The sequence below is a fragment of the Pleurodeles waltl genome, chromosome 5 (genome assembly GCF_031143425.1).
Source record: "Pleurodeles waltl isolate 20211129_DDA chromosome 5, aPleWal1.hap1.20221129, whole genome shotgun sequence".
NCBI lineage: Eukaryota > Metazoa > Chordata > Amphibia > Caudata > Salamandridae > Pleurodeles > Pleurodeles waltl.
In genome coordinates this window covers 579227485-579252713 of record NC_090444.1, presented here as the reverse complement: position 1 = coordinate 579252713, position 25229 = coordinate 579227485, and the positions used below count along the sequence as shown (strand labels likewise).

The window sequence follows — 25229 nt, the reverse complement described above, 5'->3', positions numbered from 1 at the left end:
AGGACTCGTGGCACAAAACTTGAGAAGGTAAAACTTCAACAGGACTAATCTAGGACTGTATCCGACCAGCAATCCATCACAGTTGGCTAAACATTTGACTTTGACCTGGTCCAGTTCGACCAGATAGCTGGGGTCGGCACTTTATGCACTATATTTCAGTGATTTCTTTAAAAAAACATACTCTGGTTACACTGATTTGTTTTTTGTCATTTTGGTCTTGTTTTATTCACCAAATCAAGCACTATTGTTCTAACCTGGTGTGGGATCTTTTTGTGTGGTGTTTTCATTATTTTACTGTTTGAAGTGTTGCACAAATACGTTACACATACCCTCTGAGTTAAGCTTGACTAGACTGCTCTGTGTCAAGCTACCAGGGGTGTGCACAGGTTAATTTGGGGATTGCTGGTGCATTACCCTGACTAATATTGTGGTTGCTGCTTGTCCAGGGCTCACACCAGTCAACCAGTAACGTAATTTCTAACAGGGTGCTTTTTACTTTAACTGTGAATTTTACATAACCATTTTTATTGCCAGATCGCTCATTTTAACAACTTCCAGTAGAAAGACTTGACACAACCTAAGCCTCAGCTCTAACATAAAAGTAGAAGCCACTGGTCACAGCCACTCATTACAAAGGTATCAATGTAATCCCCAACTATGGGCAAACCAACCTCTGACTATGCTCCATGTGTAAATTTGAAGTGAAATTGACACAAGTGATAGAGCAAAATTTCCCATCTTACCTATTAAAAGCAATGTATTAACAAACTGCAATTTATAACATTAAATAACATGTACAAGGTAAACACAAAATTTGTAGTAGATAATCACAATTAACCAATATTAGAAAACACTTTAATTAACATATTGGAACCAATTAGGTTAGCATAAATGCTGTGAATACTGACGTAACACATTAGGTCTAAAATGTCTGTTTTTGCATTTAAACTGTTGTTTTGTATAAGATGGTTTTCTTTTGTTTCCAACCACAGATGATGTAATCTTCCAGAAACCTCCTTTAAGCTAGGAAATAGGCATCTGTTATGTATTAAGCAACTAATAGTGTGGTCAACAGGAGGAAAGGAGATGGCAGGAAGCACGACTCATGGGAACAACTGTCTGAACCACAATATTTGTTCAAAGTAAGAAAACCAAGGACATGGATGTGTAAATCCATTGTAAAGACTTGAGAACTTTGGGATTTTACCTGCTCCCAAGATTTTGTGTTTTTGAATTATAGTAATACATGTTCCTTAGAGTAGAGGAGAGACCTCGCTAGAGATCTCAGAAGGCATATTTGAGAGATGCCTGGTGACTTTGAACTGAGCGGATCCTTTCAACCTCTGCTAATCTCCACTGCTTGATTGCTAAGGCATCATGTCCATGTTTTCCGATTCGCTCATAAGAAACTTTAATTTGGTTTTCTAAATTGACACCTTTTCCTTGCATGCTTAACATAAATGGGATCTATGCCCAATCCTCATTAATTTAGATTAGGGACGTTCCATTATGAAACACACTTGCTGAATATTCTGTATTGTAGTTGTAATTCTTACCAATGTGCTATTTTATCTGATTTTAAAATACTGACTTTTAGATTATTAGGATCTGTAATAATGATGAGTAAAAGTTAAATCCTTACTGAACTAATGATTGATTTGAATTAGTTTGTTAAGAAATCCAGCTGAACTCACTCTATATCTCAAAATTTCTGTGAAGCCCAAACTGGACTTCACTGTTTAGGTTAGCTAATCTGATAGCTCTTTATCCCATCTCTTTGTCGACTAACAAAGGTCCATACGTCAATAGCGGGGGTTATTTGATGATTATACACAACGTTTGAGAGAAAGAAAATCCAGCACTCTAAAAAAATACCACAGTATAAATTTGTACAAGTACCGTAACAGACTGATACAGGGGCATTATTCCTATCATCTCAATAGATCATCCAGCTGAAGGACTTTTCCAGATTATTTTTCAAACTAAGCAACCCATAGGTTTTGCATGGCTCCGGAAAACAATAAAGATTTTCTTTACAATGCTGACCTGTCCCGAGACACCCAGAAGCCCCACCGGGCATCATCATTGAGGATGAATAGTTGGGAAGACAAGAAGAAGATGATCAAAGATTCCATTCTGTCTGGCAGGCCATGCACATATACATTCATCATAGAATTCTCCCGAATCCCTGATGCGGACATCATTAATAATTGAAGCATATCCATCCTGAAAAGAATGATGTCACAGAAAACTCCTGAAGAAACACACTGCCACCTTGAAGATGCTTACTGATTGAAATCCATCACCTTCCACAAACCAAGCAATTCCATATATATCTTAAGCATCACAAACACACATACATTATTAATAGTGCCTGTTCTCGAAGTAGAGTACAGCACTATATAGACCATGATGTATTCCTCCACAAGCTCTGAAAGAGTGTTTGGAAATTTAAGATGAATACTTGAATAGATATGATCTTCCCTCCATGCAGGATATATCACTTCAGAATCAGCTCTGTAGAATTCCCTAGACTAAGGCCCATATTTACGAGTCCCTTGTTCCGCTGTTGCATTACTTTTTGAGACGCAATGGTGGCACAAACCACTAAGTCATATTTATGAAGCCATGCAAGGCCACTTTATGTGGCTTTCAATGGCATTATAAATATGGATTAAGGCAAGGCAGCGCACACCGCTGTGTTGCCTTTCTCTGCACTAGTGAGATGTTCCATGGGCAACTGGTGGGTGGTCCCACGCATCACCCAAGGATTTGGACGCATCCACAGATTTATAAAATCTTGTAAACCTTTGGATGCACCAAAGCCTTAAACAGGAGAAGCGCAATGAGGGGAAATATTTTTATTTCTCCCTATTTTTGACTCCTGTTATGCAGTATGCAGCACACATAGAAAGAGGAAAAAACCCAGGGGATTGTTTTTGTAAAGGAAGGTGCCCCTTCCTGCACAGAAAGAGCCCTGCATGCAATGCAGACACACTTGCACCATGATGCAGGGGAGCCTGGATTGGCACTTGGCTGCCAAAATGGTGCCAACACAGGGGAAAATGACAGGAATGTGCTGTATTGCTAAAATTCGGCGCACTACTGACCTTTCCCCTTTGACTTAGGCCAGCCCAGGCCCTAGTCCTATTAGATTCTGTCCTCGCAACCAAGTCACTTAAAATCTATATGCACTGGCAAACATTTTAAAGCAGCAGCAACTGTAGCTGCTTAGCTCTGTTTAAAATGTTTGTTCATGTATAACAAACCAGGGAGGTAAATCAACACTGCAGGTTGCTTGATGTATGTATTCATTTAGAATAAAGGAACTTCCAATGCCTTTCTTACAGAAAGATGGAGTTTGGGGTTCTGGAGATAAGGTACCACAATTCACGTGTCCCAAACTGGATTTTTGCTGCGATGAGGCCAACATTTTAAAACAAGCTGTTTCCTCAACAGCGTGAATTTTGTTACTCATTTCACAATGTCCCTAACACTACATCAATAAGGATGGGGGCAATTTTTAAAAACATGCAGAGTACGAATTGTGTCTGGGACCAATATTTGATAGATCAAATGAACTAAGCAAGGTTCCTATATTTCTGACAAGAGAAGCAAAGAGTTAATTAAGGGTTAGTTCAGTAAGATCAGGCGAGATAGAGTGGGAAGAGACAGAGAAGCTTGTCACATTAACCAAAGCAGTAAGCCATCTGTCGTGGGGATGTCTTAAAACGTCTATCAAAAATACATACAGCTTTAAAATTAATAGGTTTTGAACATATATTTTGCACTTCTTACAAGGTAATTTAAGTAAAACAAAGACTTTACTAGTATTCAAGGATTGAAAGATTACACAAGGTTAACACGCAGTCCTCACTATGACAATAGCTTAGTTTAGTTTTGGCATGTGGGCAATTCTATCTCCTAGGTCAGGCCCAGTAGGGAGAGGCAAATACCATAAGTGTTCACTCTTGCTGTACATAACAACATGAAAAATGTCATCTACATCTCACATTTTAAGCTTTAAAATGTCCCCTAGTGAATGCATGAACACAGTAGCTTTTAATAAAATATGGTAGTAGATAGAAAATGCTATTTTCCAAGTGGGAAGAACTTACGGCAAAAAGGCCCCAATGTACGTACGTGTATTTCAGTATATTTCACAAAACAGTGTGATTTACAAGTAAATGTGTGTGTGTGTGATGCGAGCTATGTATTAAATGTAATCCCAGTGAATTTAATTGATATAGTACATGCTTATCAGAAAACCTATTGGCGCTGAAATGACTTAAAGCACATGCCAACTTAGTGACAGGGTCACTGTGCTGCAGAGAGCCACGTTATTGGCCGTTTGCCACAAGTTAGACTGCCTGACTTTAGACCAAGACTGAGCAGAAGAGTGTTCCAAAGAAGAGTGGGGTGAATGCCAAATGTTATGTATGGCACTAGTAGAGAGAGACTAGCCTGAATAACTGGATTCACATCAAGTAACTCACTGTTGTGACACAGCAACAGCTAGTAACAAAACCTAATATCCACTGTTGCTGCATCATAAAGGAATTCCAGACTGATCTTGCAGAACTCCCCCAGAGTCTGTCAGAGCAGCGCTGGAAAGCATGAGAATACAGCTTCTGTGATAGAAGGAAGAGAGGGCACACAGAAGAGCAGGTATTTTAATCATATATGGGTCAGCGAGGAGGGGCCATGTTATTTATGGCTCCCTCATCACTCCTCTGTCCCTGCGTAGTACCTGAAAGTAGAGGCAGATGATTTTGGGGACAGCACATATCATAGAAGTATGCCTAAAAAGTGAATTACAAGGATGTTCTTCATCTTGGGGTTCTGAGGGACATCAAAGACAACTCAAGCTTCGTAGTCTATTTAATGTCACTCTGAACCCCTCAGTGAAAAACACCACTGTAAGTCATTGTTACCAATCTCCATTTCTATATGTCCTGTTCCTGCTTTAAACCCAGGGGAAGATCTGCATTCGCAAGATCTAATTCCTAGAGGACCACAGCTTCCATGCTGGAGCATAATAAAATTAAAATACCAAGGCACTTATTTATACTTTTTGGTGCAAAACTGCACTAACACAGTTTTGCACCAAAAAGTTTGCACCCGCTTGCACCATTTCTGTGCACCAGCCGGGCACCATATTTATGGAATGGTGCAAACCGGTGCAAAGGGTAGGCTAGAGTCAAAACAAAATACTTTAGTCGTGTGGGGCTGGTGGTATAGAAGAAGGGTGTTTAGCACCAAAGGATGACTTTAGGCAGGTTAGAGTAAAAAAATTTAAAAAAATGACTTTAACCAGATTAGCGTCATTTTATGGTGCTAAACCTACCATGCCACATGACTCCTGCCTTAGAAAAGGCAGGAGTCATGCCCACCACCCCAATGGCCAGCACAGGGGACAAGGGTCCCCTCGGCATGGCCATTGCACCCTGTGTCATGTATGGGGGTCCATTTCAGGGCCCCCTATGGCACTTTAAAAAATAAAATGCAATACTTACCTGTACTTATCTGTACTTACCTGGGATCAATGTTCCCTCTAATTTTTTTCCACTGTGTGCGGCAGTGTGCGGTCTCTGTGCGCTGCAGCCAAGGATACGTGCACCAAGAAATTGACCATTCACGCGCGTGCAGCGCATAACTAGCCAAGATCTTTGGCATTAGCCTCTCCATACCACTAAAGCAAAAAAGGGATATCATTGCTCCATGCAATAGGGCATCAAGGCAGTTTTGTGACCTGGTTGCACACCCCAAGGACATGACCTGTTAGGGGAGCACGTATATTGCTCTAAAAGGCTTATTTAGGCTTAGAAAGTGATAATGCATATAAACTACCACAAAGTATAGGAATGGTGGAACATTTGAAAACAGCACATTTTCTACTGTTCTGAAGCATTTCCTAGCTCATGAACCATTGATTTTCAAGACAAATATCACTTGCCCGCTTGTATGCTAAAGCACGCTAAATGATGTTTAAAACACTCCCCGCGGTATTTAAAAGCTGTTTTCATTGACTTTAATCCAGATTCAAATATAAGCATTATCTACCTTAGGGGAGCACGCATATCGCTCTAAAAGGCTTATTTAGGCTTAGAAAGTGATAACGCATATAAACTACCACAAAGTATAGGAATGGTGGAACATTTGATAACAGCACATTTTCTACTGTTCTGAAGCATTTCCTAGCTCATTAACCATTAATTTCCAAGACAAATATCACTTGCTCGCTTGTATGCTAAAGTACGCCAAATAATGTTTAAAACACTCCCCGCGGCATTTAAACGCTGTTTTCAGTGACTTCAATCCAGATTCAAATATGAGCATTATCTGCCTTGGGGGAGCACGTATATCGCCCTAAAAGGCTTATTTAGGCTTAGAAAGTGATAACGCATATAAACTACCACAAAGTATAGGAATGGTGGAACATTTGATAACAGCACATTTTCTACCGTTCTGAAGCATTTCCTAGCTCATTAACCATTAATTTCCAAGACAAATATCACTTGCTCGATTGTATGCTAAAGTACGCCAAATGATGTTTAAAACACTCCCCGCGGCATTTAAACGCTGTTTTCAGTGACTTCAATCCAGATTCAAATATGAGCATTATCTGCCTTAGGGGAGCACGTATATCGCTCTAAAAGGCTTATTTAGGCTTAGAAAGTGATAACGCATATAAATTACCACAAAGTATAGGAATGGTGGAACATTTGATAACAGCACATCGTGCGCGATGGGGAAAGGAAAGGTGTGCGAGCGCTTGCGCGCGCGCCTTACAGGGAACATTGCCTGGGATGGGGTCCCCCACCCTCCGCAGTTCCTCTGCTGTGGGTGGGGGTGCCCCTGGGGCCAGGGGAGGGCACCTGTGGGCTTATTCAATGGTGTCCCACCATGGAAATAGGCCCACAGGTCCCCTAACGCCTGCTCTGACCCAGGAGTTAAAAAAAGGGGCAAAGCAAGCTTTGCACCATTTTTTGACCCCTCCTCCTTCCCGTGCACCATTTTTGCACGGGAGAATAAATATGGCGTTAAGGCCATAGAGTCACTTTTTGCACAGTAATGCCTACCTTCCATCTCATTAAGGCAAGGTGGATTTCCACTTCCAAAAAAGGACTTTAGCTCCATAAATTTGGCACTAGACGGGTCTAGCACCAAAGTATAAATATGGAGTTAGTTTTACACCGAATTAGGGTAAAACAAAATGACGCTAATTCGGAGCAAACAGAGTATAAATATGCCCCCAAGATCTCTGACCTGGGTCTAATGGGTTGCCTGTGCATAAAAAAGGGCTTTGCATTTGACACGCTGCTCATCATTAAAGCAGTCAATTTTTGCAAGCCTTGGGTTATCTGATTACATGATCAGCAGGTGGTGGCCAGCTGGCTGGTAACATTTTGTAGGCTTTGAAGATGCAATAAATGGCTGTTTAGTAAGCCAGGAGATACCATTTTACCGTGATAGGTCTAAAGTTTAATAGCAATTAGTTTATGGCAACAACATATCAAGTAGCTATAAAAAGGATCAAAGTATTTAAGTGGCAATTGAGAATCACATTATGCGGCATGGTGGACAAAATTATGCAGCAAGATAATGTAAATTATGATGCACTAACTGTAGCAGTATTGTTTCGTAATTTTGTCCTTTCAACACCTATTAATACGATCAGGGCAGAGTTGCTCCCTCCTCATTACTTCCAGTTTAGACCTAAGGCATCAATCTTTATCTAAAAAGGTCATCGGTTAACCTTTGCAAATGGTCTGTTACTGTGCAGAACCACACTTAAGCACATTATTTTAGTAATGTTTGATTTTTGAGCTAGAATCTTGTTTTGTGGGAATTTCAAATTATGTAGCAGACGGCAGATTATGTGGTAAAATGCGACAAATCCATAATTTAACAGTGCAAAACCCATTGCTGCATATAGTCGCTTTTATATTTGTTGTTCCTAATGTGACTTTTCGTAGTGTACATGGTTCACAGTTTAGGATGTGAATGTTTAAGTAACGTATTATTCATAGACATGTGAACCTGCGCATTGTATTACACAATTCACACGTGGTATCAGCTGTGGCCGTCCTTAGGCCGAAGGGGCCACGCCCCCACCTTTTGCCCCTTGTGAAGAGTGCCTGTCGGCTGAGGAAAGGTCAGCCTGACAGACACTCTTCATTTTCAGATCAGGCAGCCAGGAGTTAGATTTACGCAGACTCCCGGATGCCTGAGCAGCGCTTGTGGGCGTGACCTCCTCAGCTCAGCAAAGGTGCCTCGAGGCCCTTCCCCTCGGTGACAAGGAGAAGCGTCACCCATTGACTTCGACCTGGGCACTTCAGGTTTAAGCCCTGAAGAGCCCAGGGCGAGTGTCAGTCAGTGACACCCCATCACAGAGTGGGAAGGGGTCAGCAGCCTCATTGACCCCATCCCACTCTGAGACGAGGCTGGGCCTGCTGTCTTTCCTCATTGGCTGACCGAAGGTCAGTCAGAGAGGGAAGGCAGCAGTCCCAACCCTCCTGGAACCTCCTAGCTGAAGGTAAGTGTGTGTGTGTGTGTGTTTTTTTTTAATGAATGCTTGGTGCGTGCGTGTATGTTTGAATATTTGATGAGTGTTGTGAATGGATGTGCGTGTGCGCGCATGTGTGAATTAATGAGTGTGAGTGTGCTTCCCGCCCACACCCCTTCCTCCTAAAATTACCGGCCGCCACTGCGTGGTATACTCAAGAGTGTACCTTGGCTCACTACAGGAACTAATTAATTTTTACCTATCCACAAGCCTAATAGCAATTAAAGATATTCTAATTATTCATGCTTAACAATCCCTTTAGACTAACTACATGCTTGCAATCTTTTAAAATCTACTTTAAACTATGATTCTTTCCCCAACATTCCATCATAACATGACTATTTGAGGTGTCAAAAATGCATTTGGATGAATTTTCAGTGGGGAGTAGCAGGCAGAAAGAGAAGTCCCTGAAAAATTCATGATGGTTTCTCGATCTTGGGAATAACTGTCTACGATTAACAGGAAGTTTACTGTCTGTGTAACAGACTTTTGGAAGACAGTCCTTTCTTTAACAACGATAACTAAATATGAGTCAAAGGCACAAAATCATAGACCAAAGACGAAAAGTAGCATTACCAAGATTTTGGAAAGAGTATGATTGCTATAGAGATGTAGTTCCTAACTTGAGGGCTGTCGACTCCTGGGTCGCGATTTAGAAAATAAAAAATGAGCAGATAAATAAAATCTAAGCATGTAAAAAAGCTACATTTAAATTTGAAAATTCTAAAATACTCGGTAAAAGTAGATAATACTACTGTTAGCTTGATTCGTGGATTAGTGCAAGAGCAGCAAACAATAGTATGGGTGATTTGTGGTCTTAACTGAAGCACTAGTACACACGGACAAGGAGAGAGACTCCATTAGGAGCAAAAAATACAAGTGATATGCTAGAGTCTAGCATATCACTTTGTCTTTGTCAGATCAACCCAAATTTTGGAATGGTCTTACATTCTTGTTAAAATAAAAAATAAAAAATTGTATTTTGTTTGTGAATTAAACAAATATTTATTAATGTTTCTATTTTTTTTGTGTGTACTTGCTTATATAGTTTAGTGCATTGTTTTAAAATTCAGTTCACAGTAACAGCTTAGGCTGGGGTCCTTACCTTCGGATAACCATCCGGTGTGGGTTCATAGAGGTCAGAAGGGTAAGAATCGCTACTTCAGGATAGAAGAGATAAAGCAACATTCTTTAAGTTATTGGACGATACTACTCTGATCAATTCCTGCCCTATAATCCTGCACATGCCTTTCATAACAAGATGACGGAATAACATAATTGAAACAACAGGACAATAAGGCAAAGTAAGAGTGTTCCAAGGGAAATGTAACAATCTTAAATGTGTACCTTACTGGGAAGATCATGGCAGACAAATGTGATAACTTATGCTCTACAGAAAGGTTGAAATCTGCAAGGCAACTCTTTTTTGTAAAGCATTAACTAAGAAACATGCCAACAGACAATATCCTTAGAAAAATATTTTTACAGCCTTCTTTTTAGTGGAAGGTTCATCGGAATAAAAAAGGTGAGGTTGAATAAAATCTTATGTTATGTTATGCAGACTTGTAGAGTGTGCTATCACCCCGGAAGGTATACTGGCAATGAGCAGGTGTGAGTTTAAGCATACTTAGGGTTTAGTGGCACTACTCTAAAATCCAAGCCTTCCGCTTCTCGTGGAATTCAAGGAGTGAGGAGGAGGCTCCAATGTTTTGAGGCAGGTTGTTTCACAATTTAAGAGCGATGCAGGAGAAGGCTTGACTTTCAGATCTGGTTTTTCATATGCCTGGAATTTATGCAAGCAGGAGTCTGTACGAGTGGAAGTGCCAGAAAGGTTTGGGAAGGTAGATGCGATTGTTGAGGTATGCTGGGTCAGTGTTATATAGTGCCTTGAAAGTGTGGGTAAGGCATTTGATTTGTGCTTGTTTGTGAATGGGAAGCCAGTGGAGCTCCTTCAGATGTGGTGTGATGTGAGTGCAGCTTAGGAAGTTGAGAGTGATTCTGGCCATTGAGTTCTGAATGGTCTGCAACCTTTAGGAGAGTTTTTGTTCATCCCGGCATAGAGTGTATTCCTGTAGACCAGTTTGCATGTGACAAGGGGGGGGGTGATGGTTTTCCAGGTGCTGAATGTGAGCCATTTCAAAATCTTTCTTCCTCAACCTCTTCAGGGTATAGAAGCATGAGGTGGTGATGGCACTGTCCTGGATAGCCATGTCGAGTTTGCTGTTCCAAGGTATTTGACATCGGTGGTGGGTATTGGTCCTGACTCTGTTGGCCACCAGGTGGAGTGCCACCATGATGTGCTCCTTTCGAAGATCACACTTTCGGTGTTGTCAATGTTCAACTTGAGACAGGTGGTCATCATCCAGTGGGCACTTTTAGTCATGCAGGCATTGAACTTGATCTAAGTATTAGGTGTTTTGCCTATGAAAGAGAGGATCAGTTGTGTATCATTGGCATAAGAGAGGACGTTGATATTGTGAGAGACAGTGATGCTAGCTAGAGGGATTATGTGTGCATTGAAGAGGGTCAGGCTCAGGGAGGATCCTTGTGGAACTCTGGAGATGAGATACAGGGCGTGCGAGGTGTATGGTGCCAGGCTGACTGACTGGGTCCTTCCAGTCAGGAAGGAGCAGATCCATCGGAAATCAAATCCTCGGATTCAATGTTGTGTAGACATTGGATGAGGATGTTATGGGAGCCTGTGTCAAATGCTGCGGAAAGGTCGAGGAGGATGCTGTGTCTCCTCTGTCCAGAGTCATGCTGATGTCATCTGTAGCAGCCATGACAGCAGTTTCTGTGTTGTAGTTGGGTCTGAAACCAGACTGAGTGGTGTAGGGGAGTTGGTGGCCATTGAGGTATTTGGTTAGGTGTCTGTCAGTGATTTTCTCTAAGATCTTGCCAGGAAGAGTAGCAGGGAGATCGGTCAGTAGCTGGGGAGATGTTAAGGATCTCCAGATGATTCCTTCAACAATGGGAGGACAGTTGCATCTAGGAAGGTCGCAGAAGAGGTGGAGGCATTAAGAATGGGTGTAAGCATGGTGCTGATGGGTAGCAGTCCTCTGGAGTAGACATGGTGGGGGAGGGGTCTGATAGGGCCCCTAAGTAGATGGAGATCATGGTGGTGGCAACCTTTTCTGGGGTGATGGCAGGCCCTGTGGTTAGCATTGGTTCTTTGGGTAAGATCAGGAAGCATTGGGCAAGAACTGTTGTTGAGAGCTGAAGTTACTCTAAATGGCAGTGATATTTTTGCTGAAGAATTGAGAGACTGTTGCAGATATTCTGCTAAGGAGTGATTGAGTTGGAGGCGGCCAATGGTGAGGTGAAATCTTCACAGTTGCAAAGATTTCTTTGCTTCCGTTGGTGCTGGCACTGATGAGGTCCACCAGAGCAGCGAGTCTGGTGGTCCGGATCATTTAGTGGTAGCGTCTCAGGGCAGATTTGAACATGCTTCTGTCTGCATAGTCCTGGCTCATTGTCCATTTGTGCTCCAGTTGCTTGCAGTGGCCTCTCATCTGTCTGAGTTCCTTGTGTACCAGCTGGCCTAAGGTCTGGATCTTGTTGTACTGTTTTGATTGACAGGGGACAAGGAGTATTGTTGTGTTTGACAGGGGCCAAGGAGTAGGTGCAGGAGGTGATCTATTTGTTGAAAGTTTTTAGGGGAGCTTGCTTCAGTGTTTGGGTGTTGAGAGCAGCATTCTGGTCCTTGTCAGTGATGCTGTTCCAGTTTTGGCAGGGTGGTCTGACAGTGGTGCTTCAAACAATGGTTTAAAGCACTACTAAAAGTAAAAGGTAAATGAAAGGAGGGGTAAAAACAGTATAAAAAACTACAACAAAGATATGACTGAATCATAGCTATTATGAAAAATCAAATCACTTAGTAAATCGTAATTTGAGAATTTGGGAAAAACCTATGATTTTTAAATGAACAAAAGAACACTTGCGATAGCACAAAACTACTTCTCAAGCATGTACATAATTTATGCCTTTGATGGATATTTAACTTTGAATGCTAGGCTCCTGTGGAGGCAACGTTGGGGGGATTTGTGGACCTTCTCTCCAAAGATGCCATGCTAGGAGATACTGGACATTTGAGACAGATAGTAAGTTGTGTGAGGTTATACCCGTCTCTGACCTAAGACATTCTGTGACTGATAAGGGACAGCTGCAAGAACATTATGTACCAGTCACAGGGTCAAGCAAAGTTGCTTCCATACTCCACCTTGTTCAGTCTACTGCATGTGAATCATGTTTGTGAGACCGCCGGAATCAACATTGAAGGCATGTCAATGATCTTTCTGGTAAACATCCGGTTTTGAAGGGATGCCTCTATACTAATGGTTACAAAGGGAAAATATATTTTTGCATGGTTTTACAAAGATAATTAAGTGACAGACACAAGTCTATAATAAACTAAACTAAAGTAAACAGTATAAATGATATTTCAGTTTTAGCCCATATGAGATAGAGTCAGTATTTCGCGTTGCTGAACAGCTAAATTAATATCACATATGCACAATTTGCTGCACAGAAGGATTATGCTAGTAACAACCCCTACTCCATAACTAAGATTAATTAGGCCTGGCTCAGGGACATCTGCTGATGTTCAAGTAATATGAGGACCACCTTTTGTTCCAGCAGTGTGCCAGCTGGAGCAAAATAATTACACCCTAAACTTCACCCCTTACAGGCCTCTTCACCCTTGTGTTTGGAAAATCGCAACTGTAAGGGAACAGGCAAAGCATCAGCCAATGCGTAATATAAACTGTAAAAGTAATTCAAATTTGACCTTCGATCATCAATAGTTCCTGCAGTGGGCACAATTTCTAGATTTTAACAAATGCACTACTTTACTCTGAGTCAACGGATTGAGCAGTATCACACATTATATAAGATCCCTCAGATCTGCACTATCAAGTGCTGCCTCACACAGGTTGAACCTATCCATTTGCATTGTCATTCTTGATGAAGGACTCCATGATGAATCATGACAAACAGAGTATGTGGCGGAGAGTGTTTGAGAGCCCCAACTGGTTTCCAGCAGGGTTGCCAGAAAACTATAAGACCTAGAATGTCCAATCATTTCTGCTTTATAAGAAGCCTATATCTTTATTGATACTGATAGATTCTAACTGGAAGATAATAATGGAAACTTGAACTGTTCTGCCCCCCTTTATACAGCATATATGATTTGTAGTTTCTGGTTTATGCACACACCTTGAGACTACACTCTTCATGGTACTTATGGTGCACTTATGTATTAAAAACACCAACAGTGAAGAAAGTAGTTCTCACATACCTATTGTCTTGATTGGACTCGAACCTTGCACCAGACTTGCAAGAGGTAGATTTGTCTGCTCTGCCTTCTGCTAGCACCTAGCAGCCTTGCTGTCCCAGCCCCATGTATCTAGAAACCTGAGTGTTGTGCTGAGTAGCTCCCAAGTCCAAGGGTGCTAAACGGGATAGGACAAAAAGGAACATCCTATAACCCGAGATCCAGCAACTCAAAGACCTCAGGGAACTGCATATTGGCACCAGCTAAGTGGTGAACTGTACTGTTGACTTGGTCAAAAAGCCAACATCTAAAGAGAATCTTGTGTGTGTGTTCCCTCTACGTAGACACATGCAATCTCCTGACAGGGAAGAGGACCCCACAACAATCTGAAAACGTTCTGCGCATACAAACTGGAACAGGAATCTAGGCATATGGTCTTTTATTCCTAAAACACTGGCATCTCCATTAAGCTTGGTATGCATGTTGGATGCAGATTATGTTCTCTCTGGGTGATGTGACCAAATGCTTGAAGACCCTTCCTCTACAATCCATATGCTACCAAGGAAGGTAGTCAGGTGTTACAGCTGATGCAATTCATGTAATACAATGTAATGCAAGGGTACTGACTTAGGATAAAAACTACAAATAACATTTGTAAAAAGGAAACAAACCTCTCATGAACTTTTCCTTTTTCATCCCCAAGTGTGACGGTAACAGTGCGGACTCTCTCCAGGTCAAAAGCTGTGTCATACTGATGAAAGTCAGATGTGATCCAACCTACCCACACATTAGTAGGTTCTTGTCCAGGAAAAATTCTCACAGAGTAATAGTACTGAAGAGAGAGTAAAAAAAGATCTTGGTTATAAATAGCAACACCAATGTTGCAGCCTGCACAATAATACAACAAAAGGTGGCTCTTACTATGCAAACAAATAGTTACGAGATACCCTGGTTAATTTGGATGATTTGCAAATATCTTAATACAATGAATGTATTCATAAATGGAATTTGATGTATAGCCAGGAATATGAAAGGAAGCAAACTGTTCTTATATATTTTCCAGTTCACCTTTGCCCTATGGGACAGAACGTAATGAAAAAAGGCTCTGAGAGTCATTCTGAAAAATATACCCAAGACCCCCCTGCCCTTGTATTAAGCCCATTAATCAAATACCTGCTGCACACTCACATTTCTCCCATGTTTTCTGTCAAATATGCCTGGTCTCTATATCACAAGGGCATCCATATCTAAATGTGCCTGTCTGTTACCTATATATTCACTTTCAATACACCTCACTTGTATGCTGTTTAACAGGCCTCATTAGTGTCTACTGGACACTGCTAATGTTATCAGGACCATGCAACTGCTGTCTAACACACTTCACATGCTGACTCCAGACTCTGTCATTATAACTGTTGCTCTTCTTGGTTGCTATATCAGGTCAATAACTCTGCACCTAGAAGCAATTCAGTGTAAAGTGTTCATTATCCAAAGATAAAACAAATAAAAACCTTTACTGCTGCAGAAATATCCAATCATATATACACTACATGACAATAAATGTGATTTTCCTCACCAAGTTCAGAGAAGACTCTCCAGGTTGCACTGCACTAATGCAGCACAATCCACAAAGTGTTCTTCCTTAAGTAGGTGAAATTTACTCCTGGAAATTTAGGATTCAGGAAGGAATAAGTCAAGAGTATATACACACAAAAAAATACTGTGAGAAGCAAATATAATGCCATAATTACAGACACGGGTGATGAGCAGACCCTAAGATAAAACATGTTATCCTAGGATTGGTGAGAGATCAGCTCCATTTTAGGAGAGAAATTAAATGTTATGTTTTGACATTCCCTTCAGCAGGGAGGAACTTTGTGGCTTCCCTTGAGGATAGAACCCGAAGACTCCGATTTGGTTCTAATATTTCTTCCCCTAGACTGATTTTTGTGATTCCTTTGACTTCATACTTATGTTGTGGGGTTGGTTAGTGGGAGCATAAGAGAGAATGTACCCACATTTGGATAGGGGGGATAAACAAAACTTAAAATGATACTGTTGTGGGGGGTGCAATTCAGAAAGGGGGGAACTAGTGAGAGAAAGAAAGTAAAACAGATAGTGATAGCTAGAGAGGCAAGACAAAGAGGGGTAGGGAGGAAGTGAGCATGCCTGATTTGGTGGTTAAAAAAAAAAAGATAATTGGGCTATAAAGATGTTTTTCAGTTTTGTAGGTGTACATTATTTCAGATGTGGTATTTTCCTTAAAACATAATGGTTTATACTATTCTTTACATTTAAGTGTGCTGTTTTATTGCGGTAAAGGCAACAGATAGTGAAGTACCAGGCGCTAGTGGACTTTAATTGTCTTTCAGACAAGGAGCACATCTAGAGGCTTTTCTAGCACATGGCGTGTGGATGCTGGAAGGTCCCTTCAGAAGAGTATGACAATGTTGATGAGGGAGAAGGGTAGAATGCTCAAGAGATGCTGACAAATGATGGAAGACATACTGAATTACTGTTGGGAGCAGAGGCAGATGTTGCTGAACTGGCAAGTGTACGGGATCTAGTATCTGCAGGTTTCTGAGTGAGGAATTGTTTTGTTTTGCTTCGGGGAGTATTCAAATGCCAATCTTTCCAATGTAATATGCCACAATTCTGAGTGTGATGTAAAGAGGAAAAAGACTGAGGTTGAGGATTGTGTGCGTGTGAATTCTCATTTGTGCTTGGGCAAGTAAACTAAAAATGTAAATGTGCATGCTTTTACAAAAATATCCCAGGAATGTAGTATTTCCTACAAGTACACATGCCTGTAAAAGGGGTGATCTATTTCAAAAGTGTTGCATCTTTAGCCATGAAAGGATAATGCAAAAAATGGGTTACTGGCTAGGTGGATGACACATTTCTAAAGCAGCAACCACAACTTTTCTCAGGGTGAATTCACAAGTACACCAAAAATTAACCTGTGCCCAACCATCAGGTAGGCTGGCACAGAGCAGTCAGGCTTAACTCAGAGGCAATGTGTAAAGTAGTTGTGCAACACTTCAAGAAGTAACACAGTGCAAACACACCACAAAAAGAGACCACAACAGAGTTAGAAAGAATAGAGTAACTTTTAATAAATTATATAGGCAAACATCCAAGCACTAGAACCAGAGATATTCAATTTTAAAATGTCAGTTAAAAATAGAGCTAAAGGCATAAAGGGCCAACTGTTGATATCTGGTCCCTCCGGGCATAGTCAAAGTCACAAGTTCAAGCTGACCATGATGGAGCCTGGCCAGCTGCCTGGGACCCAGTTAGGGAACAAAGTAATTTTAATTCTGGATTGTGGAGCATTGTGAGGGTCCGTGCTGAAGATGCATCGCAGAGACGAAGCAACGTGGCAGTTCCGAAATACGGCGATGTGGTGTGAGATCCTGCTACATCATCATCGAAGATCCCATCAATGAGGCCATCTAACGCAAGGTCCAGAGCCAGGGATGTGTCGCACAGTTGAGGAGATGCGTCGGCTCCAAGGAGCTGCAAGGCTACAATGCAGAGCCTGGCATCTTCGTTGAGGCTGCCATCAATGAGGGGTGCCAGGGTTTGTGCTGAAGATGCATCACCCAGTGGCGGTTCTTTTGGCCTACTTCCAAGTGTCCAGGACTGGGGTGGCACCACTTGACTGGATAGACTCACAGATGGAAGAGTCCAAGTGCAGGTGCCAGGTTTTTGGAGCCTTCTGTCTCTGAAGCTCAATTCAAGAGGCTAGCCAACTAGCCCTTAGAGTCAATATGAGGTTCTGAGTTTAAGAGATGTAGGTCCAGTCCTTCTCACCCAGGTAAGAGGGCAGCAGGTCAGTCCAAAAGGGCATCAGTCCAGCTGGGCATCAGTCCAGCAGAGTGGCAGTCCTTCAGCAGCACAACAGTCCTCCTTCCTGGCAGAGTATCTACATGTCCAAAGATGTACTGAATAGTTGGTGTCTGAGATCCAGTATTTATACCCAGTAGTACCTTTGAAGTCTTAGAGAAACTTCTAGAGGGTTCCCTTTGAAGTCCCCAAGCAACCTGCATTCCCTGTCCTGGCTCCAGAAAACTACAAGGGGTGCAGCTCTTTGTGTGGGGGCAGGACACAGCCCATTCAAGTGTAAGCGGGGCTGTACCCAGATCTACCCTCTCATCCAGGCACACCTAAGCTCCCTATTGAGTATGGCTGTCTAGGAGGAATGCACAAAGCTCAGCTGTCAGATATATCCAGTCATGTGACAAAGGTACAGGTTATAGGCACTAAATGGCTATGGCAGGAAAATACCAACTTTCCAAAAGTGGCATTTTCAAAACTTAATTTAAAATCTGACTTCACCATAAGTCAGGATTTTTCCATAGACACCAGACATGAACCGGTTACTTGCTCCCATTTGGCAACTCCAATGTTAGTCTATTGTAGAGGTAGGCATTGCAGCAGTAAAAAACGAACGTAAGCGTTTTTCACTACTGGGGCATATAAAACTTTAAAGTCCATTTCCTACCTTTTAAATACACTGCCCCCTCCCCTCTGCTGTCCAGGGCCTACGGTAGGGGTGACTTGTATGTAAGATTTGGGCATATCAACATGGCAGTTACAAAATGCCCACACAGGCTGCAATGGCAGCCTGAGACATGTTTAAAGGGTTACTTAAGTGGGTGGCACAATCAGAGCTGCAGGCCCACTAGCAACATTTAATTTACAGGCCCTGGGCACATGCAGTGCCACTTTATGAGGATCTTTCAAGTCAATTAAATATAGCAATTGGGGACAAGCCAATATTACCATGTTTTATGGAGTGAACACACACATGTTAGCACTGGTTAACAGCGGTAAAGTGTACAGAGTCCTAATGCCAGCAAGAATGAGATCAGCCAGAATGGAGGACAGCAAAAAACTCAAAGGAAAGATGAATTTAGGTTTGTGGATGAATGACAGATAATGCAAAAGACCTAACTGCTATGGCATCCTATACACTGCTGAGGAAAGGCAGGTGGCTCAACTGGTTTGTGAACTACAGTACAGTATTCGCTTTATTGACAGAAAACTCCCAACAATGGAAATAGACTATGACTACCGAGCCTGAGGACATTTGAGTCAGTGCCCAAACAAATCCACCTGGATCTTTAACAGTAAAAAAACTCCAAGTTAAATTAAATTAAGCAAGGTTGCATTCTAGCTCTGATTTGTGTTACTTTGCATGTGGGAACTATGACAAGTCACCTCTGGCTTACACTTTATTTTCCACCCAGACACAGGCAAGTTTTATTTTTATCCTCTGCAGCCAATCAGGCCATTCTGGATTAGACGGCTGTAGATCAACAATATGTATTGAAATCCTTGGTTGTGTATAAAGAATGTAATCATCTAATATTAAAAACAGTAAACAAACATATTTGTCTTCTGCAGACGTAATAACATACATAGAATGTCAAAGGCCCTAGACTGGTACCCTGTGTGGCACAGTTTGCTGAAGTAGCATGCAGGTGCTGTCGTATTTTTGTGGCCTTGAGACCACTGAATGTTATGCGTAGTGGTGGCAATTGCATCCCATTGATGAGGGTTCATTCAGGCATGTAAGGTTCAACTGTGCGTCACTTTTTGCTACAATGGTAGTTATGCCCTTGATAAACTAGAGTGAAAAAAACTATTCATCCTCTCCCTAGCACCTCCTCAATGATTGCTCCAGCTGGAACTGCATAAGATAGTAAATTCTAGGCTCATTAATCAATCTTGTTATTTTCATTTTCATCAACTGCGTAGGTCACCGGTTGGCACAATAGCAGCTGTATGTAATCCAGCGGGATTACCGTGTGAAGAAAGCCACTCTGGGATATTCTAAGAGTATTTATAGGCAAATTATATGATCAGAGAACCTCAGGGGCTACAAGCTGTTAAGGCTTAAACCTAGACCGATGCTTACTAGATCTTCTAAATTGGATTGGGTGAAAATGTTCAGGGAAAGTAAAAAATGTGTGAATTCCTTATTTCACACCTGTCAAGCAAAGTCAAGTTTGCTTCTCAGCTGCAATAAATAGGCCACAAACCCTAAAACATGTGCTTGTAGGAGCACTGCCATGTAGTCCCCTTAAAGGCTATTTCATTTAGGTAATGATATTGCCCATCCCTTGACAGCGTACTTAGAGGTACCTTTCTCAGCAGGGGACAATGTGTGAGGCTGTGCCTGTCTGCTGGAACACCAGGGAAACATGATTGGTTTGGTTACTACAGTTAAAAACATTGACCACTCTTAATAGTAAGGATGAGGAAAAAAACTATACAAATTAAAGACAAGTAAAATGCTAGGAGGTCGTTTTGAGTAGCTGAAACCAGAACTATATTTACATATGGGACCACACATTAATTTCAGATGTAAATCTTCAAAATTCTGTTTTAATCAAGTTCAACTGTGACATATGATGGATAATGGAACAATTCATTGGTATTGGGTGATATTGCAGTTTGTGCAATATGGATACTGGCACCATCATTCATGTGTCTGTCCTATACTTGGGTTTAATGGTCCTCAAAAGGAATTTGTTCAATTGTTTTAAAGGATCAATTGAGTCTAATTACTACAGAGTGCTGTGCGCAGTATTCAGTCTACATAAAACTCTAATACATTACATTTTTTAATCTGCGTCACACTGACACTATTTAGCTTAGTAAACATATTCCCTACGGTAATTTTTCTTTGTCAATGCTTCGGCTTTCTCTCTCACCACTGCGAATCACATTAACGCGTGGACAAAGATAAAAGCAAGACTGGAATGGATATCAAATGTTGTTCAGCATAAAAAAATGCAGTGTAAGCGTACCGTAGTAGTCTGCATCAGGTGATCATAGTCATCTCTCTCATCCGCAAGTACATCCTCAGTGAGCCGAGTCGAGTGGCTTGTACTATAGTCTGGTTTTGTTCTTCTTAACATAAATCTGGAAAACAACAGCATGCTGTAATATATGTAAACTTCAAATGTTCGACCGAGTTATTGCAAATCATAACCACATTGTGTACCATAATAGTCCATGGTATTTTGTAGACTTGAGGTTAATTTATCAATCATTTAATATAATTATAATAACCCCTAAAAACCTTAAACATTTTTTGAGAACATATACTGTCTGCATATTCAAGCTACACGTAGTTAGTTCTAAGCATTTTCAAAAATGCCAGCAAAAAGCTTTCTAAACTATTGATACCAGAGGCAATGACATGCACATGCACCATGCATCTATTCTTTCTCTGTGAGACATTGATGGTTGCAATGTCATCATCTAACTTCACAGAAATCCAGTGTACATAAAGTATGGCATACCTCTGCTCATCATTGCTGTTTGCTACCACACCCTCAAAGCAGCTGAGAAAGGAGACACATGTCTGTTAGTACTACTAGGCCTATATTTAGCATGATAGATTTAACGACTCTCCTTTCTTTCCCAAGTCTCTTGCTTCCAACAAAATGTAACACATCTACTGAAAAATGCATAATTTCTTGTTTCAATCCCCTAGTCACATGCAGGGTCTCTCAAAGAATGTCATTTGCATTTAATTTTTAGTACATAGCTTGTCAATAGCATCAACCTTCATTTTAGGCATACGGCCACAGCATAAATCTCAGCATGAGCATAACTAAATTTGCAGCATGAGTATTACCAATCACATGCTCTAATAAAGCATCTAACTTCTACATGGGGTGCCATGAACATCCTCAAACTCCTGTTCATCTCATTCCAGTGGTGTACTAGCCCTACGCCACACCGCTGTCTATTCAAGCAGAATTTATGAGCCCAACCTCTAAAGGCAAAAGCAGACAGATCAACCACCATGAACTGCTGATCCTTTACACTCCGATAAGCTCAGTGACTAGAAATTACTTTTGCTTCCTTAAGTAGAATACTTCAAGAAGAATAGCCAATCCAGAATAAAAATAGTCTCTCAAATTCGTCATGCAACTCTCTTAAACATTGGCTGTGTAAATATCCAAAATCCCAAGGTAATCAACTTTCTGCAGACACACTTGAAGCTAGTCAAACTCATATCTCGATCACTCCTAATCTAAGAGCATGCCACAGGTGTCCCATTGATACCGTGGTGGTCTTGAAAGTGTCCTGATATGTATTCACTGAAAAGCTTGTAAGCACTTCAAATGACAAGTAAGAAATTAACCAATAATTTAAGTTTGAGAGTCAAAAAATCTCAAAAGCTACGTTTAAACATAAACTATATACGAAACATTCTAACACTAAAATACAAGCGGGGTGGCTGGATTCTACATCAGCAAGGAGCCATGCTGGTGTTGTCAGCATCTGCACCCATCTGGATTCTCCCATAATACCCCACTGGACATCCATACTTTCTAAGGGGGCTGACAGGAAATAAAAGTACCTTGCCTAATGCTTGAGGTGGTCACTGTGAACTGGGCAGCAAAAAGAGTAATTTTGAGTCAGTGCCCTCCTATTAGGAGGTGACCCTCTAACAGGGTAAATATTACCTCCACAACACCACTTTCAATGCTAATTATTTGGTAATGCCATGCATTGCCTTCATCCAGCTGACACAATCTAGAATGCTAAACCTTCTCTTAATTTAGGTTACCATATTGGAGTAAAATGGCCCCCACTTGGCTTATGTTTGTTTTCTATATATGTGTGTGTGTACTATATATATCTATATATATAACATCCCTGTAATCTTTGTTTTTTTAAGTGAATATATATATATATATATATATATACACAAACACACACACACACACACATATATATAAAAATATATCTATCTATATATTTATTTATACATATATATATGTGTATATATATATATATATATATATATATATATATATATATATATATATATATATATATATATATATATATATGGATAGATAGATATAGATATATATATATGTTGCCTACTGGTGGTCGCTAGTAATAGTTATAGTTAGGACCATGTTTTCATAGAAAAAGTGCCGTTAACGAATCTTCATGGAATGTTTTGAAAAAAGTGGCCAGGTGATTCTTTTGCGCACAGGAAGTTTTGGGGTGATCCGTCAAGCGGGGGCCAAGAAGAAGGGGGCTCAAAAAATGTTTCGTTCCCCATCTTAATTCCCATAGGACCTGTCAACACTTCTACAGCCTGATCCACTGGATGGAATTACACCAAATATGACAGAAAGCTAGCTGCTAGTATGCAGACTGTGCTTTTTGTTATTTGTTGTAAATCCAGTCAGTAGTTTAGGTGATATGTAAGGGCAAATAAATTTGTAAATCTCTTGCCGTGAATAATTTGGGAATAATAATAAGAGTAGGGTCATGGTTTTCCCACTAGGGTTAGGACAATAATAATAAAAAAACGTTTTATAAAAGTAAGGAATTCCCATATATAATTGATCAACAGGGTTGTATATAACAAGATATTAAAAGTGAATAGGAACAGAATGTATTGGTTCAAATATAAATAAGAATGTAGATCTATATGTTTAGGAATCATTACACCTTTCTAAGATGGTCACCAATATGAGAATTTTACACTGAGATGTGGATGGAAGTCCATTTTTTATGTTTGGTGCTATTTATAGATGTGTTTTACAAACTCACTCCATCCGTGACCAAGGCTACGGCCGAAACGCGTTGGAGGGGAGTCTTTTTTCTCCACAATAAAATAATTTGTCTATACTGACAGTTACTTGGAGGTGTCCTAGCTTTCCTTGCTATCAAGAGGAAATTCGAAGATATATATATATATATATATATATATATATATATATATATATATATATATATATATATATATATATATATATTATTTTTTTAGAGGGACGTTATAGTTAGGCTCACATTTAAATTTGCAAAACCGTAGAAATTCACCTGTTATAGGTAAAGTTATCTCAAGTAACTATAACTTGTGCCTTAAGGTAACTATAACTCATGTCCCGGCCATGCACTGTTTTTTTTGGTCAAAAATGTTACTGCAAATATTACACTGATATTATCAAAGATGTTATCAAAGATGATGTGAGTGCTGTAATTTGTGGGGTAGTTAGCAGTGCCTGGAGATGGTACGAGTTATAGTTACCTTATGGCACGAGATATTGGTGGTCATTCTGACCTCGGCGGTAAAAGGCGCCTACCGCCGGTCAGAAATCCTCCATAATCCCGCCGCGGTCGCGGAAACCCGCCACGGTCATTCTGACCCGCAGAAGGCAAACCTCCGAAAATCCGACCGCCACAACAGACCGCCAGACCAGCGGTCGGCGGAAAGGTGGAGGTGACCAAACCTCCACCGTCACGCCAACAGAAATACGCCCATGCCATTACGACCCACGAATCCACGCGGCGGTCATTCAAACGCGGTATTCCATTGGCGGGACACACCGGCGCGGTCAGAATACACACAAACGAACAAAACTCAGCCACATTGGACGATTTGAATCCCACACACCTGATACACATACACACACCACTCCCACACACACAATACAATATAAAACACACACCCACATCACCCACAAACCCCTACGCTTAAAAATTCGGAAAGAAGGCAAGAGCGAGACACCAGCATCCAAAACATAACAGCCACAGCCACTCAACACCATCACCCACACACTATCCACACACAAAACAACACACACCACCACACTCAACTCACTTAAATACACATACTCCACCCCACACATCATACACACCACCCCATGGCACCCCAAAGACAACCCCGCTTCACAGACGAAGAACTCAGGGTCATGGTGGAGGAAATCGTTCGGGTAGAGCCCCAGCTGTTCGGCACACAGATACAATACACCAGCATTGCCCGGAGGACGGAGCTATGGCAGAGGATTGTCGACAGGGTCAACGCAGTGGGACAGCACCCCAGAAATCGGGAAGACATCAGGAAGCGATGGAACGACCTACGGGGGAAGGTGCGTTCCATGGTATCCAGGCACAACATCGCCGTGCAGAAGACTGGCGGAGGACCCCCACCTCAACCCCCACAATTCACATCATGGGAGGAGGAAGTCTTGAACATCCTGCATCCTGACGGCCTCGCAGGAGTCGGCGGAGGAATGGATACTGGTAAGTTGAAGCTTCAATACTGCTTCCCCCCCACCTGCATGCCAAATCAGACCCCAACCCTCACCCCCATCCTCGAACCCCACCCTCACCCCCACCCCCATCCTCACCCCCACCCTCACCCCCACCACCATCCTCACCCCCACCACCATCCTCACCCCCACCCCCAGCACACCTATTCCCCGCCAATGTCTCACCATCACAACCCACACATCCCAAAACCTAGGCCTGCATGCGTCCACTAAGCATGGACACCCATCACCAAAGCATGCCCAATGCATATACACATCCCCCCCACAAGCCACCCTCACCAAA

The 25229-nt window shown here is 41.4% G+C and overlaps 1 protein-coding gene across 1 annotated transcript in view; it reads right to left on the bottom strand.

Moving 5' to 3' along the window:
* Positions 1-25229, bottom strand: part of RYR2 (ryanodine receptor 2) — a 2714825-nt gene that overhangs the window by 1190870 nt on the left and 1498726 nt on the right. Inside the window, exons 31-32 of the mRNA XM_069234403.1 lie at positions 20663-20777; positions 14513-14673 (exon numbers count right to left, since the gene is read on the bottom strand). Coding sequence (XP_069090504.1) covers positions 14513-14673; positions 20663-20777 — 276 coding nt within the window. The remainder of the gene's footprint in view (positions 1-14512; positions 14674-20662; positions 20778-25229) is intronic.